Source organism: Mizuhopecten yessoensis, unplaced genomic scaffold (assembly GCF_002113885.1).
Source record: "Mizuhopecten yessoensis strain PY_sf001 unplaced genomic scaffold, ASM211388v2 scaffold11103, whole genome shotgun sequence".
Lineage (NCBI taxonomy): Eukaryota > Metazoa > Mollusca > Bivalvia > Pectinida > Pectinidae > Mizuhopecten > Mizuhopecten yessoensis.
This window is the reverse complement of record NW_018408881.1, coordinates 857,759-870,623: the sequence shown is the minus strand read 5'-3', so window position 1 is coordinate 870,623 and position 12,865 is coordinate 857,759. Positions and strand designations below refer to the sequence as shown.

The window sequence follows — 12,865 nt, the reverse complement described above, 5'->3', positions numbered from 1 at the left end:
GGAATTTTGGTTATTGAGAAGAAGTTGTTTAAAGTTTTTAACATATTTGACCCCTGTGACCTTGAATATGGGTGAAGGTCATTCATTTGAACAAAATTTGTAGCCCTTCATCTCAGCATGCTACTGGCCAAATATCATCACCCTGGGAATTTTGGTTATTGAGAAGAAGTTGTTTAAAAGTTTTTAACATATGTGACCCCTGTGATCTTGAAAATGGTTTAAGGTCATTAATTTTCAACAAACTTTGTAGCCCTTCATCCCAGTTTGCTTCTGGCCAAATATCGACACCCTAGGCCTTTCGGTTATTAAGAAGAAGTTGTTTAAAGTAAAATATTGACGCCGGACGCGGAAGGACGGACGGACAACGGACAGATGACAGACGACGCGCCACGGCATAAGCTCACTTGGCACTTCGTGCCAGGTGAGCTAAAAATGCAAGGGAATATTATGGTTACAAGATCTTTTTCCTTTTCCTATTCAGTGGTGTGGAAAAAAATAGATCACTATGACCTTCCCACATTGTCCCTGAATTGACAACAAATTTAATTTAGTTAAATACATTTTACCTTTAAAAATTCATAAAGTGCTGTTAGTTATAACTGTTTTCATACACAAAATTATTTCTAGTCTTGCATCTTGCATGCACTGTCCACATGTTTTGGGAGACTGCAGACATTATAAAATCAGTCTAGGATATAAAGAGTTCTCAAAATCCTCAACAAGCAACAAGACCGTAGTTAGTAAAAATAAGAAAGGTCAACAAAACATTCATTCAAACCTGGTAAACCTGACTAAACTTCAATAATAGCCCTCTGTCATTATACTGATATATAGACATGGGCAGTCTTAATTTTCATCAATTTGATCAACTTAAAATAGTACCATGATGTCAGTTGAGATTATAAATATAACATAATAATAAAATTTGTTTATGCTTTATGATTCTTTTTGAATTTGAGATAAAATTTTAAAAAAAAATTAAAAAAAAAAAAAAATAGAACGTGAAAGCACCTTAAGAATACTATAGATTTCATTTTTAATCAATCTTATTCGTAAAATTGTTGCTTCGAAATAAATGTTTATGTTTTAAAAATGTGATACAAATCACAATAAAAGAGTCTTTAATTAAAGAGAATAAGGTACAAATCAACGGCAATCAGTAGAGTTTAAATAAAGCCTTATTTTATTTTACATCCATCTTACACCCATATTGTGATCTACGTACAGATTTCTGTCCAATTCATGAAAAAAAAAATGCAAATTGAGAATATTTGTGGAATGAACAGTCTGAATAAAATCCAAATCTGTATAAAAAGCATAAAACTCTTTGACAATACACCATACTTACCTCCAACGCAATTAAGTATTCTAGAATATCATTCAGCTGATGTTTACACTAGTATTTTCACAAAAGAAGAAATAAAGATATTTCATGAAACCAATGAGGTATCCACTTTTTTAAATTCTATAGATAACATACAGTGGTCCACAATTCATCTTCACCCTCAATACAAATTTAACTCATTCACCCCTACATATTTAAACTGGACTTGTCCTGTCTTTGATTTGGTAAGGTTCAAATGTGACTTAAGGGGTGAATGGGTTAATACATTTAAAGTTGTATTTCTTTTTTAACTGTGGTTTTTATGGTGAGCATTCTCGTACCTCACTCAAGACTCCCCATGAACAAAATCATTCAAAAACACATAATTAGTTTCAATTGATAAAAAGGAATTATCAGATATTAACGATAATTAATAAATACTGCATCCCAAAAGATTGTTATTCACCAGTAGTTGTTAAACATTCTCAGGTTAGTTATGATAAAAATTAATATTTACTACAAACTACTAAACAAAATACTGCGTGAAATGAGAAATAATCATTCATATATACTTGTTACGACAGCAAAGACATTGTGAGATAAGGTCATGCCGATGTGTTTGTTCGACAAAATGTTACCTTCATGGCGCCGGACGTTTTTTCACTGGCACGTTTGGCAGCAAGACCCATGTTGACGAAGAGCTCCAGCAGCCGGACCAGGAGTTCTTGCTGCTCCCCTTCCCCCTGGATGTTGGACGCAATGTTGGCTAGGGCATTTATCACAGCCAAAGATACTTGTCTGAAATTTTAAGTTTTTTTTATCAATCCCTTCTGTAAAAAGATTAGAGATCATCTTTGCATCACCTTATTACCGTATTTGACCGCAAATAAATTAAGCCCCAACCCCTAGTGAAAAATAATTGACCAAAAGTAGGGAGGGGCGTAATTGCGAGCATCCCCCCTGTTCAAAAATGTCCGCCGTCTTGGTACTACAAACCAACCATTAATATTTCCAAAAAACAATTACTAAATATTTAAAGAAATATTGAATGGTTTCTCACACTCATTGCTAGATTATAGCAGACCATTAGATCTCTAACAATAGAACAGGTGCAAAAATCCATTTGATCAGAAATAGATCAACAGGCCTCCTTTATTTAGAAACGACAGGCAAGAGATAATGTATCCCTATTACTGGTAAACAATAAAATAACAACGGAGGGGACCATCCAATCAAGTGGCCTTCCTGAACAATATATTAAACAAATGTATATGGACTTCAATTACCTGATGTTTTCCATGTACATGTTAGAAAACTTACTTAAGCTCTGGAATATGAAATACTCTGCATTAATTTTCATATAGTGTATCTAAATTTGAAGTCATGGTTTTAAAGAAAAATAATATGTTATTTATTCATTTGAAGTCAAAATGTCTGGAATGAAATATGGAAAACGAAAGACTCAAATTACAAAATTCAGCAAAACACACGTGAAACAATTCATTCGTATTTTCATTATTTTCCACATACGTATTTTTTATTTTTAACTTCTGGTACAGAGCAGGCTTACAATACAAGAATTAGTTTCCACATACATTAACTTCTGGAACAGACTGCAGGCTTTGAAAAGTCCATTTAATAATAATAATAAAAAAAAAAAATATGTTCAAAAATTTCAAAAAAACAAACAAACAATTTTAACTAAACACATCAAATCCAACATGATAAAAGTAACACCAACTCCTTTATATATACCGCCATATTTTTTCACCACAGTGGATTCTACAGTGGGAGAGAAGGACCGACATACAATTAGCATCTTACAGTTAAGTTGGATACACAGACAGACGATTGTTTGTCAAAATGTTCTGTTTTCTGTAAACATTTCTATTACATAACTCTATGACATCCTGCTGACCTGAGAAAGCACACGAAATAACCGCTATCTATATATAAATACAATTATAGCCCCTATATTTATGAGAGTTCAACCAGCCCTTAGGTCGACATTGGCACAAATCTGGGTAAACAGTCAAATCACTGATACATGACAACAATTGACCTATTGTGATACATTTACAAATCTGTCAATGCATAACGTTCTTCTCTTCTTTTTTAACTTTTAATTTTAGAAACAAGATGAGGTTTGAACTTCTTTATAATAACTAGAAATTTTACCAAAGCATAAATTTGCATTCCATTAAACTTCAACATTTACACATATTATGCATAACATTTGACTAAAGTGGATAAATATCCATTATCTTGACCAATGTCTATTTGCATTCAAGTTAACCTTTGACCTGCGGATATTTACATACCTGTACCCTTTCACCTTTTCGTCCGCATCTCCCTTGGTGTAAGGGGAGCTACTCTCGATACTAATCTGGGTGAACATCGACATCACCTGCTGGTAAACACACGACTGGAAACACAACACAGTTCATTACCATATCATGTGATCAGATTGCTGTCTTCTCGTTGGCTAATAAAGGTACCTCCTCAATCCAACAAAAGTCAGCTCTAAATCTACATTCTGACGGATAAAACATCTAATAAATCCATAATATTAAAATACTTCCATATTTAAAAAAAAAAAAAAAATATATATATTCAGACAAGTTTGTTATATTTTAAGTCCTTGGGCCATTATTATTAACACTGCAATTATTTGTCAAACCAATGTGTCTGATACATTTGCACAATTAGACCTGAATTTAATGGTAATCTTATGGAAATTAATGGAAAAGTTATGGTGAATTAATGGATAAATTGACAATGCCATAATATAACTGATTGCTTAAAAACTCTGGTATTTCAAAACAAGTTAAACTTTAGTATGTGGCTATATCATCCAATCAGATAGCAGTGTGCTAATGAGCTATGCACAAGTATTGCTGAACTCCAAGGGTTATGCTCACTTACTTTCCCTACACCCCTGGAATATGTCGTTACAAAATTGAGGGCATGCAGCTAGCTTTATGATTGGTTTCAGGTGAGAAAACAGACCAATCGCTAAGCTAATACCTGTCCTTTGAAGCTTACAGAGACTGACACCTCACTACAAAGCCAGTCAAATGTAGCGTTATATAGCGGCCCTATTCTTAAATGCAACATCAAGGGCTCAAACTAGCTTACTACATCATCCACAAGGTGGCATTTACAGAGCCTTAGATTTTGTCATGACATGAAAATGTAAAAAAAGAAACAGAAACCCTTGAATTTGTTGAGAATGACCGAACAATGAACTTTACCATACACTTTGTATATTGCAAAAAAAATGGCAAGAACACTCACACAGCCAGCCATTATCATACAGCCCAGCTGGTCTATAATTAGCACATCCAGTGCGGAGGGAGGTGAACAGAAGCGCTGCTGGAAAATCTGAAGAACAGCCTCTACAGTTTTGGGTGTGTCCTTTAGAGCTACGGCCACATGTCCTAGGGTCAGAATTGTGTTGGTCGAAATCAATGTTGACTCCCTGCAAATGAATTAATAAATTTCCTTATCAGATTTTTCTTTTTCTTTTTCAAAATGACTTCTTTGCTTTGTTTAGAAAAGTTCCACAACAATATTTAACTACTATGCTATGCAGGAATTTTTTAGAAGAAAAAATAATAATAATAATAGGATTAGTCATAATCAAAATATTAACCAATATACCAAAACCTTGAACAAATTAACGAGTTTCACTACCAGTAACAGATACCATATTAAATAAACAAACTATTAAAAAGCAACTAATAACAAGCTTGACGAAATGAAAAGAATTTACTTTAGTTTATAATTCACTCAATTAAAAACATCCGAAGATTTTTTTTTCTCCCATCAATGAACCATGAAAGTTAATTGTTATTTTCTTTTTACCATCTTCTGTGTTTCTTTAATCTTATGCAAGCATTGATAATTTCTCTCTTTAAATAATATTAAAAGTCTTAACAATTTGGATGAATGTTCAGTAAGATTTAGAAAGTGAATTCCTTGCAGTCAGTCAAGATAATCTGACCAATGATAAGCTTCTATAAACTTTCAGATAAATTCGATATCATTACGGCCTGATTTATCTCGAGAAAAGTACAAAAATGATTTCCAAGGCAATTTTATTAGATTTTAAATTAGTTTTATGGTCTTATATTTACGAAATTTAACTTCACTATTTAATAAAAAAAAAATCTCATTTCTTTTTTATAAATTTTGAACAAAATGTAATACATGTTTACCAATACTGAAAAAAAATCAACGTTACCTGATTATGCTATTAAAGCAAAAACTAAATTTCCTTAAAAAACTTTCAGTCCAGCTGACTTTTTTAAGGAAATTTAATTTACTAAGTATTTAGGAAATTTGATATGAATAGAATTTCCACAATACAAATGAAGTATTATAAATACACTTGCTGTAATTGTTGAGAAGGACTAACTTGACAATGGTTTTTACAGAAAACAATGTGATAGTCTACTGAAAGACCACCAAACACATTCCAAAAGAATATCAAAATTCATCTCATGATATCTTCACAACGAAACGAAGTCTGAACCATTTGAAAGAATAAGTACCAGAATATTATTGTTTTCAATCAAGAAAACTATTTTTTTATTTTTTAGAATCAGTTCCTTACATATAATATCCTGAAAAAAAGGTGCCTATTTTGCAGATTCTTCAGAAAATAGTATTCTACTGTACAAATATCCTTGAAGATACACACTGCACAGTTGTCAGTTTACTATATATGACATGCTTTCCTCACACCAACGTTAATCAAACGGGTTATTCCTACACACAATCAAACACACTTAGCTAAGATAATGAGACGGGAGTTATTTACCAATTACTAATACAAGCAAGACTGAATTGTTATCATGCAACAAAAGGGTTTATATAGAAGGAACCCATCTCATTCTCAAGCATAAACTCTGCGCTCAAACTACGCTTCTTGTAACGTCCTGAAGTTCATGCAAAAACAGTAAAAAATTGAAGTATCAACATTAATTAACTCATTCACCCCTACATATATAAACTGGACTTACCCAGTCTTTGATTTGGTGTGGTTCAAATGTGACTTTAGGGGTAAATGGGTAAAGAAATTGACACTCTGCTTCAAATTGTCTCCGAAGTTTCTCAAAATCATTAAAAGAATAGAATATTTGAGTCCTCATTACCAAAACATGGAACTTGATTTGAGCACAGAATCTGAGTTTGAGCATGAGAACGGTTTCAGGATTTTGTGTACCAATCTAAAGTAGAGAAAAAGTTGTTTTTATATAATTTTTATATATTCATTTTCATGGCATGGATAATAAAATACGTTTTTTTTTCAGAAAAATTAAGTATAAAGCATAAAGTTGTTTTTGCAAGCCTGTACAATAGGTATGCAATTTTAGAAATATGATACATATACATGTGCTATATTTATAAGTCATATTAACAATGTTAAAAAATTAAGTACTTATCACTTCACATCGTCTCATTTATATATTTCATTTTTCATCAAAGCTTGTCTTTATAGGAAATAATCTCCTTCTTAAGAATCATTTCAACAAATAAAAAATGTTAATGTTGGGAAAAAATATATAACTACCCAGTATGCAAAATTTAATTGAATGAAACTGAGCACTATCTACAATGACTGGTTATTTAAGAAAAGTATTTAAATTTCGGAAAGTGAATTGCTCAAATAAAATCTAAGAGTGAATAGAGGGAACAAGAGGCCCAATGGGCCTGCATCGCTCACCTGGTATTAATCTCACACTTTTTATATTAAAAGTGGACTTAAATACAGCTACAGGCAGAATATCAGTGTTTGATTCATAAGAACCTATCAAAAGATTTAAACATGATGCCTGTGACCTTGAATGTAGAACAAGGACATTAGGTTGAAAGTGGGTCAAGGTAATTTATTTGAACAAACTTGGTAGCCCTTCATTCCAGCATGCTACAGGACCAATATCAGTACCCTGTGCATTTTGGTTATTGAGAAGAAGTTGTTTGAAGATTTTACGACATTTGACCCCTGTGACCTTGAAAGTGGGTCAAGGTCATTCATTTGGACAAACTTGGCAGTCCTTCATCCCAGCATGCAACAGGTCCAATATCAGTACCCTTGGCCATTTGGATATTGATAAGAAGTTGTTTGAAGATTTTAAGACATCTGACCCCATTGACTTTGAAAGTGGGTCAAGGTCATTCATTTTAACAAACTTGGTAGCCCTTCATCCCAGCATGCCACTGGCCAAATATCATCAGCCTGGGCCTCTTGGTTATTCAGAAGAAGTTGTTTAAAGTAAAAAGTTGAGGCCGGAGGGACGATGGATGGACGACAGAGGGACGGACGCCGCGCCATGCCATAAGCTCACCAGGTGAGCTAAAAAAACACTCATGTGAAATAACGTGCCATTAAAAAATACAGAAAAACTAATCTTAAACAGTTTTTTCATGTGAAGTAAAGCATAATATCTTTTATACTTTATTTTGAAACCTAAAAGAAAATTTGTGATAAAAAGATTTGATATAAATTGCAAATAATTCCAAAATCTGATACACATTTCTATGCATCCATATTCAGTATCTCACAGTGGACAGATATCAGTTCAGGTTAGAATATTTGTCTCAATCAAGGTTAAAATAATAACTAAAAAAAAATTCTCTCAATCTGTACTAAAGAATGCGTTAAGGATCCCAGCCCAGTCCAATTGAAGGCAAAATGCTAGAGAGTTCCACTGTGGCTTTTAACACATGATTTTTCTCATGTTTTGACAAAGACACAGAGTTGGAGATTTTTTTCACTCAAAACATTCTGCTGCTGATTATAGTTTGTTTATATCATTATTATTATTTTTTGCATGATGAAAGTCCCACAAGATATGGTTTTCTTATCAGAAATAATTTATCAGAGGCAGCTATAGTAATGGCAGTCGTACAGGGACCCTTCTTTTTAACAAAAGTGTTTTTTAATAAAAGGAAAAATCCTAAGTATCTTCATGCTCTGGAAATTGTGCCTAAATTTGTATGTTGTTTACTGTGTATGTGTTAAAAATAATAACTTTACTGTGGATGCATGTATATATTGATTATAAAGTGTAGTAAATATATTGAATAATTTCCCAAATAAATTTTTTAGACCAAAATCAAAAAAAAAATGTGATCAAACTGAATAAAAAATGTGTAACAGGTCTTTACTCACTTATAGCACCCACACAAATTCAAAAGTCTGAAATTTTATACAGAAAAACAACTATTTATAGAAACCAATTATTGTGATTTTTTGATGAATTTGAAAAATGAGTGATGGTGTGATGTTTCTCATACCCGTGACTTACTTATTGCACCCACACAATGTAAAAAATCTAAAATTTTATTCAGAAATATTTTTTTTCCTGGTTAACTTTTTAAAGTATGGTTTTTAATGGGTGAAATGTTTCCCACAAGACACTGAATTGTTTATACGAAAACAAAATTACCGAGATTTGTCTTTTGAACTTTTAAAATGACAAATGTAATGTGTGACTTCTCCCATTCTTTATTGCCCCTTTTAAGCGGGTGGCACAGAGGTTTGTTTGTTTGTTTGTTTGGGTTTTTACGTCCTATTAACAGCTATGGTCATTTGATGACGTGCCAGGTTTCGGTGGTGGAGGAAAGCCGGAGTTCCCGAAGAAAAAACCACCGACCTACAGCCAGTACCTGGCAACTTCCCCACGTAGGCCTCGAACTCACGACTCAGTGGTGGAGGGCTAGTGGTAGCAGAATGTCAGACGCTAACCACTCGACCATCGCGGCACAGAGGATAGAACACCTTTCACCAAGATGGTAAGGGGTAAGATCCCAGATTGGACATGAGAAGGTATTGAGTTTTTCTGGGTACTCCAGTTTACTTCCACATTAACACACCCTGTGTTCTAACATCCAGAACAATAAAAGTGTTTACTATTTAAGTGGGTATAACTTGTTCAATATGTTTTATTTTTAAATCAGTAATAATAATATTCATATATATTCTCATTTAAGCAGTGTATGGTTTCTGTCAACTCTTATGGCTAGTAGAAAAGATAAACATGCTTGTGTCATCAAATGAAAAGAAACGAATGACATTATTTTAACAAATGATAGTGCTAACCTAGCTGAAAATGAAATGTGATGTATGAGTAAAGTATTGACTTTGTAACTGTTTTATTATGCAATGTTTATGTCCTGTATGTTAGTCGGTTTTAATAGCTCCTTAGAGCTAATGTTGTATTGTTATACCATGTACCGACTCTAAATAAAACTTTAGACTGACTTTGACTTCGGTGAATGACGATATTCATACCCCACACATGAAATTGTTTACACTACTGTCGGTGGTGTTGTGACTAGAATAATAGGATGGGAGAAAAATAATCATCCCCTACTCTGAGGGTGTGACAGAGAAATCTCGGACCCTTGGGGTGATTTTTTGGTTGTCTAACCCTCGGCAAAGCCTTGGGTCAGACAACCAAAAAACATCATCCCTCGGGTTGGAGATTTCTCTGTCACACCTTCAGGGTAGGGGAAGATTTTATTAATCCCAACCCAGAGTTTATCTTCTGTGATGTCATAATGGAAACATTATAAGTCATCACTTCTTAGATGAAATCCTGTTATATCTAGGCTCTAGGTGGTCATTTCATCATCATTTTACAAAAAACAATTTCTTTTCAGGAGTGGGAGTAAAATACTAATTATCCACTAAGCAATATGTGATAAAAAGGGTAATGATGAGCAAATCTTAACTCATTCACCCCTAAATTAAGTCACATTTGAGCTCTTCCAATTCAAAAGTTGGAATAGTTCATTACGAAATTTCAGGGGTGAATGGGTTAAGCAAAAAGAGCATGTCATTTGCCATCAACCAAAAGCACAATCCAAATGAAATATTGTGAGAAAAAAAAGAAAATATTAAAAAAGATGAAATAAGCAAATACTAAATTATTAATTAGGTATAAATATGAGATTGTATTTTATTTCTGCCATATTTGCTTTATTTTCATATTCAGCTCTTAATTCATAATTAATAGGCAAAATTTCGGGAAATATGATGATAAAAAAGTGGAATGTCTTGTACCATGAGAGGTAGCAAATTCAGAGGATACTAAACCATAGAACACAATTGAAAATATGCCATCAAGATAATATTGATCTGTTGCTTCTGAAAATAGTTACACTGTTGAGTCAATATAAAAACTTAACTACATTATGTTATTAGGATTCACCCCATGAGAATGTAGCAGAATATTGTGTGATCTTATATTAGAGGTGTCAATTTTTATAGAATAGATTTTTTTTTACTAATGAATGTAGGAATATAAATGTTTCTCTCATTTCCCTGTGTGTAAGATAGAGCTGTCCAGGGTAAGAAAGGGGTGTAGGAAATTTCTATCTTACACCCCATTTCATGTGACGTGACGCCACAATGGCTCGACAATGACCTGACATCACAAATTTGGAACTCTCCGATGCCGCAATGCGGAAAAGGCGACGTGATGAAATTTAAAAACCTATTACGATATATTTAGCATATACGTTAGAAAGATGTGATTAATTTTCCTACGCAAACTCTGTTAGCCAATATGGGATATGCTAAATCCGGCTGGCTGATTTGTTTTCGTTTAAAAAGCTCAGGGGGGGGGGGGAATTGTTAGGTTTTAAAATGGTGGCCACCCTAAATGCATTTTCATGGTTTCTGAACTTGGAATGGTTGGAATGAGAGAAAAAAACTCTTTCATGCCCAAGGGTGTAAGATAGGGAAATTCCACCCTCAGGTTTTACCAAATTTTAAATTCCGTCAAGTTGGGGTCCCTATCCTACACCCCTGAGCATGAAGAGTCTTATAATTAACCAATAGAAGTATGAAATATATACAGATACTTTGTAAATCTTTATTAATTATGGACTTTTGATGAGGTGAATGTGTGGTTTTATAAACCTAAGAAAGTGATATTGACTGACGTTGAGGTCAATATCACTTTCTTAGGTCCTAACAACCACATATATTCACCAAAACAAAATTCATTCATTGTTATTTCAGATATAAGATTATGATTTTTATCATTACAAAAAGAGGAATGTCAGAAAGTGGTCAATAGAAAAGTACACTATTTGACAAAGAGCATTGTGACGTTACACTCGAAGTGACGCTATATAAGAGATTGTTAACCTGCCAAAAATAGTACCACTGAGTCAATATCACAAATCTGACCCCTCCCCCGAAAATGGTTTTTATCCAACCAATGAATAAGTACCAAAAAATGGTGTCACGTAATGTAAGTTTTATATTCGTTTCCGTACAGTATGATACACAACAGAATTGTAGTACACATGTTTACAGGGTACAGAGTGGGTATACACTATACATGTCAAACCCTACTTCACATCGTGTCTACAGGATAGAGGCTACAGATCTAACAATATGTAAATAGGAGTTGGAAACAAAAAAGGTCACATGAAGATTTACAACAGAATGGAAAAAACACAGGATAAAATATATCGAGGTTGTGTAATACTTACTCAGACCTGGGGAACAAAGATATCAATTTGATTTGAATAGCAATTTTGATTTAGATGTTACCTTTTGTCAAAGACCTGATTTCTGGAATAATCCACAAAATAATTTTGTAATTATTTTGACATATTTATGTACCGTAAAAACCCATGTAATTTGCGCACTTTTTTTTCAGAAATTTAATACCCAAAGTGGGGGGTGCGTAAAATACACAGGTATAGAAAATTTCAAGTTTTTTTCAGGAAAAGATCGACGATTCTTGGAGATCGCCATCTTGTATTATCTCCCTTGGTACACGGAACTCAAAAACAAATGACGGTCAACAAATTTATTTATGTCAAACATTAATAAAAGATACAGCTGATACATAATGTGTTGTTATCTGAGTTTATGTGAAAAGTATTGTTTAAATAGGTAACCGTTAACAAAGAAAGTTTAGCCAAATTCCTATGCCACAGAATCGCCGATCAACTTACGACGTTACGTTTCGACATCTCGGTGCGTAAGCTTTTGTTATCCAACATACAAATTTTTTCATTTTTCAATTATTTTTTTTCATGAAAATGGCAAATTTTTTGCTTAGCAATAATAATGTCACTGTTTAAACTAGTCTGTTGCTTTCAAATATTTCAATTTTATTACAAGTAAAATCATGAAAATTTCACATGTTTAAGCCGTTCAAATTTTGGTACTGTAAATTACTTTTTTAGCAACATAATGGGTGTGCTTATTTGTTAACAGGGTTTAATTGTTTAATTGATTATAAGTGTTTCAATTATAAATGTTATAATTACAAATATTATTTTTTCCAGATGTGTTAATTCAAAATTGCATCCATAGTCTATATTATAAGAGGATTCGGCTCATGTAGGTTCAGGATAGAGTGAAGATGAAAATCTTAAAAAAGAAAAAAAAATGGATTGCACAAAAGAAAATGCCTGTATATGAATGAGGGAGAACATGTATTTCTGTTAATCAGTCAAATCAGAAAATCTGCTAAGCTGATCGTCTAACTGTAAACCATCTGA

At 33.1% G+C, this 12,865-nt stretch overlaps 1 protein-coding gene across 4 annotated transcripts in view; it reads right to left on the bottom strand.

Moving 5' to 3' along the window:
* LOC110465846 (phosphatidylinositol 4-kinase alpha-like) overlaps positions 1-12,865 on the bottom strand; it is a 77,754-nt gene that overhangs the window by 47,303 nt on the left and 17,586 nt on the right. For all 4 annotated transcript variants that reach the window (XM_021521950.1, XM_021521948.1, XM_021521951.1 and 1 more), the window contains 3 exons: positions 4,622-4,805; positions 3,646-3,749; positions 1,963-2,122 (listed from right to left, as the gene is read on the bottom strand). In XM_021521950.1, the coding sequence (XP_021377625.1) occupies positions 1,963-2,122; positions 3,646-3,749; positions 4,622-4,805 (448 nt within the window). The remainder of the gene's footprint in view (positions 1-1,962; positions 2,123-3,645; positions 3,750-4,621; positions 4,806-12,865) is intronic.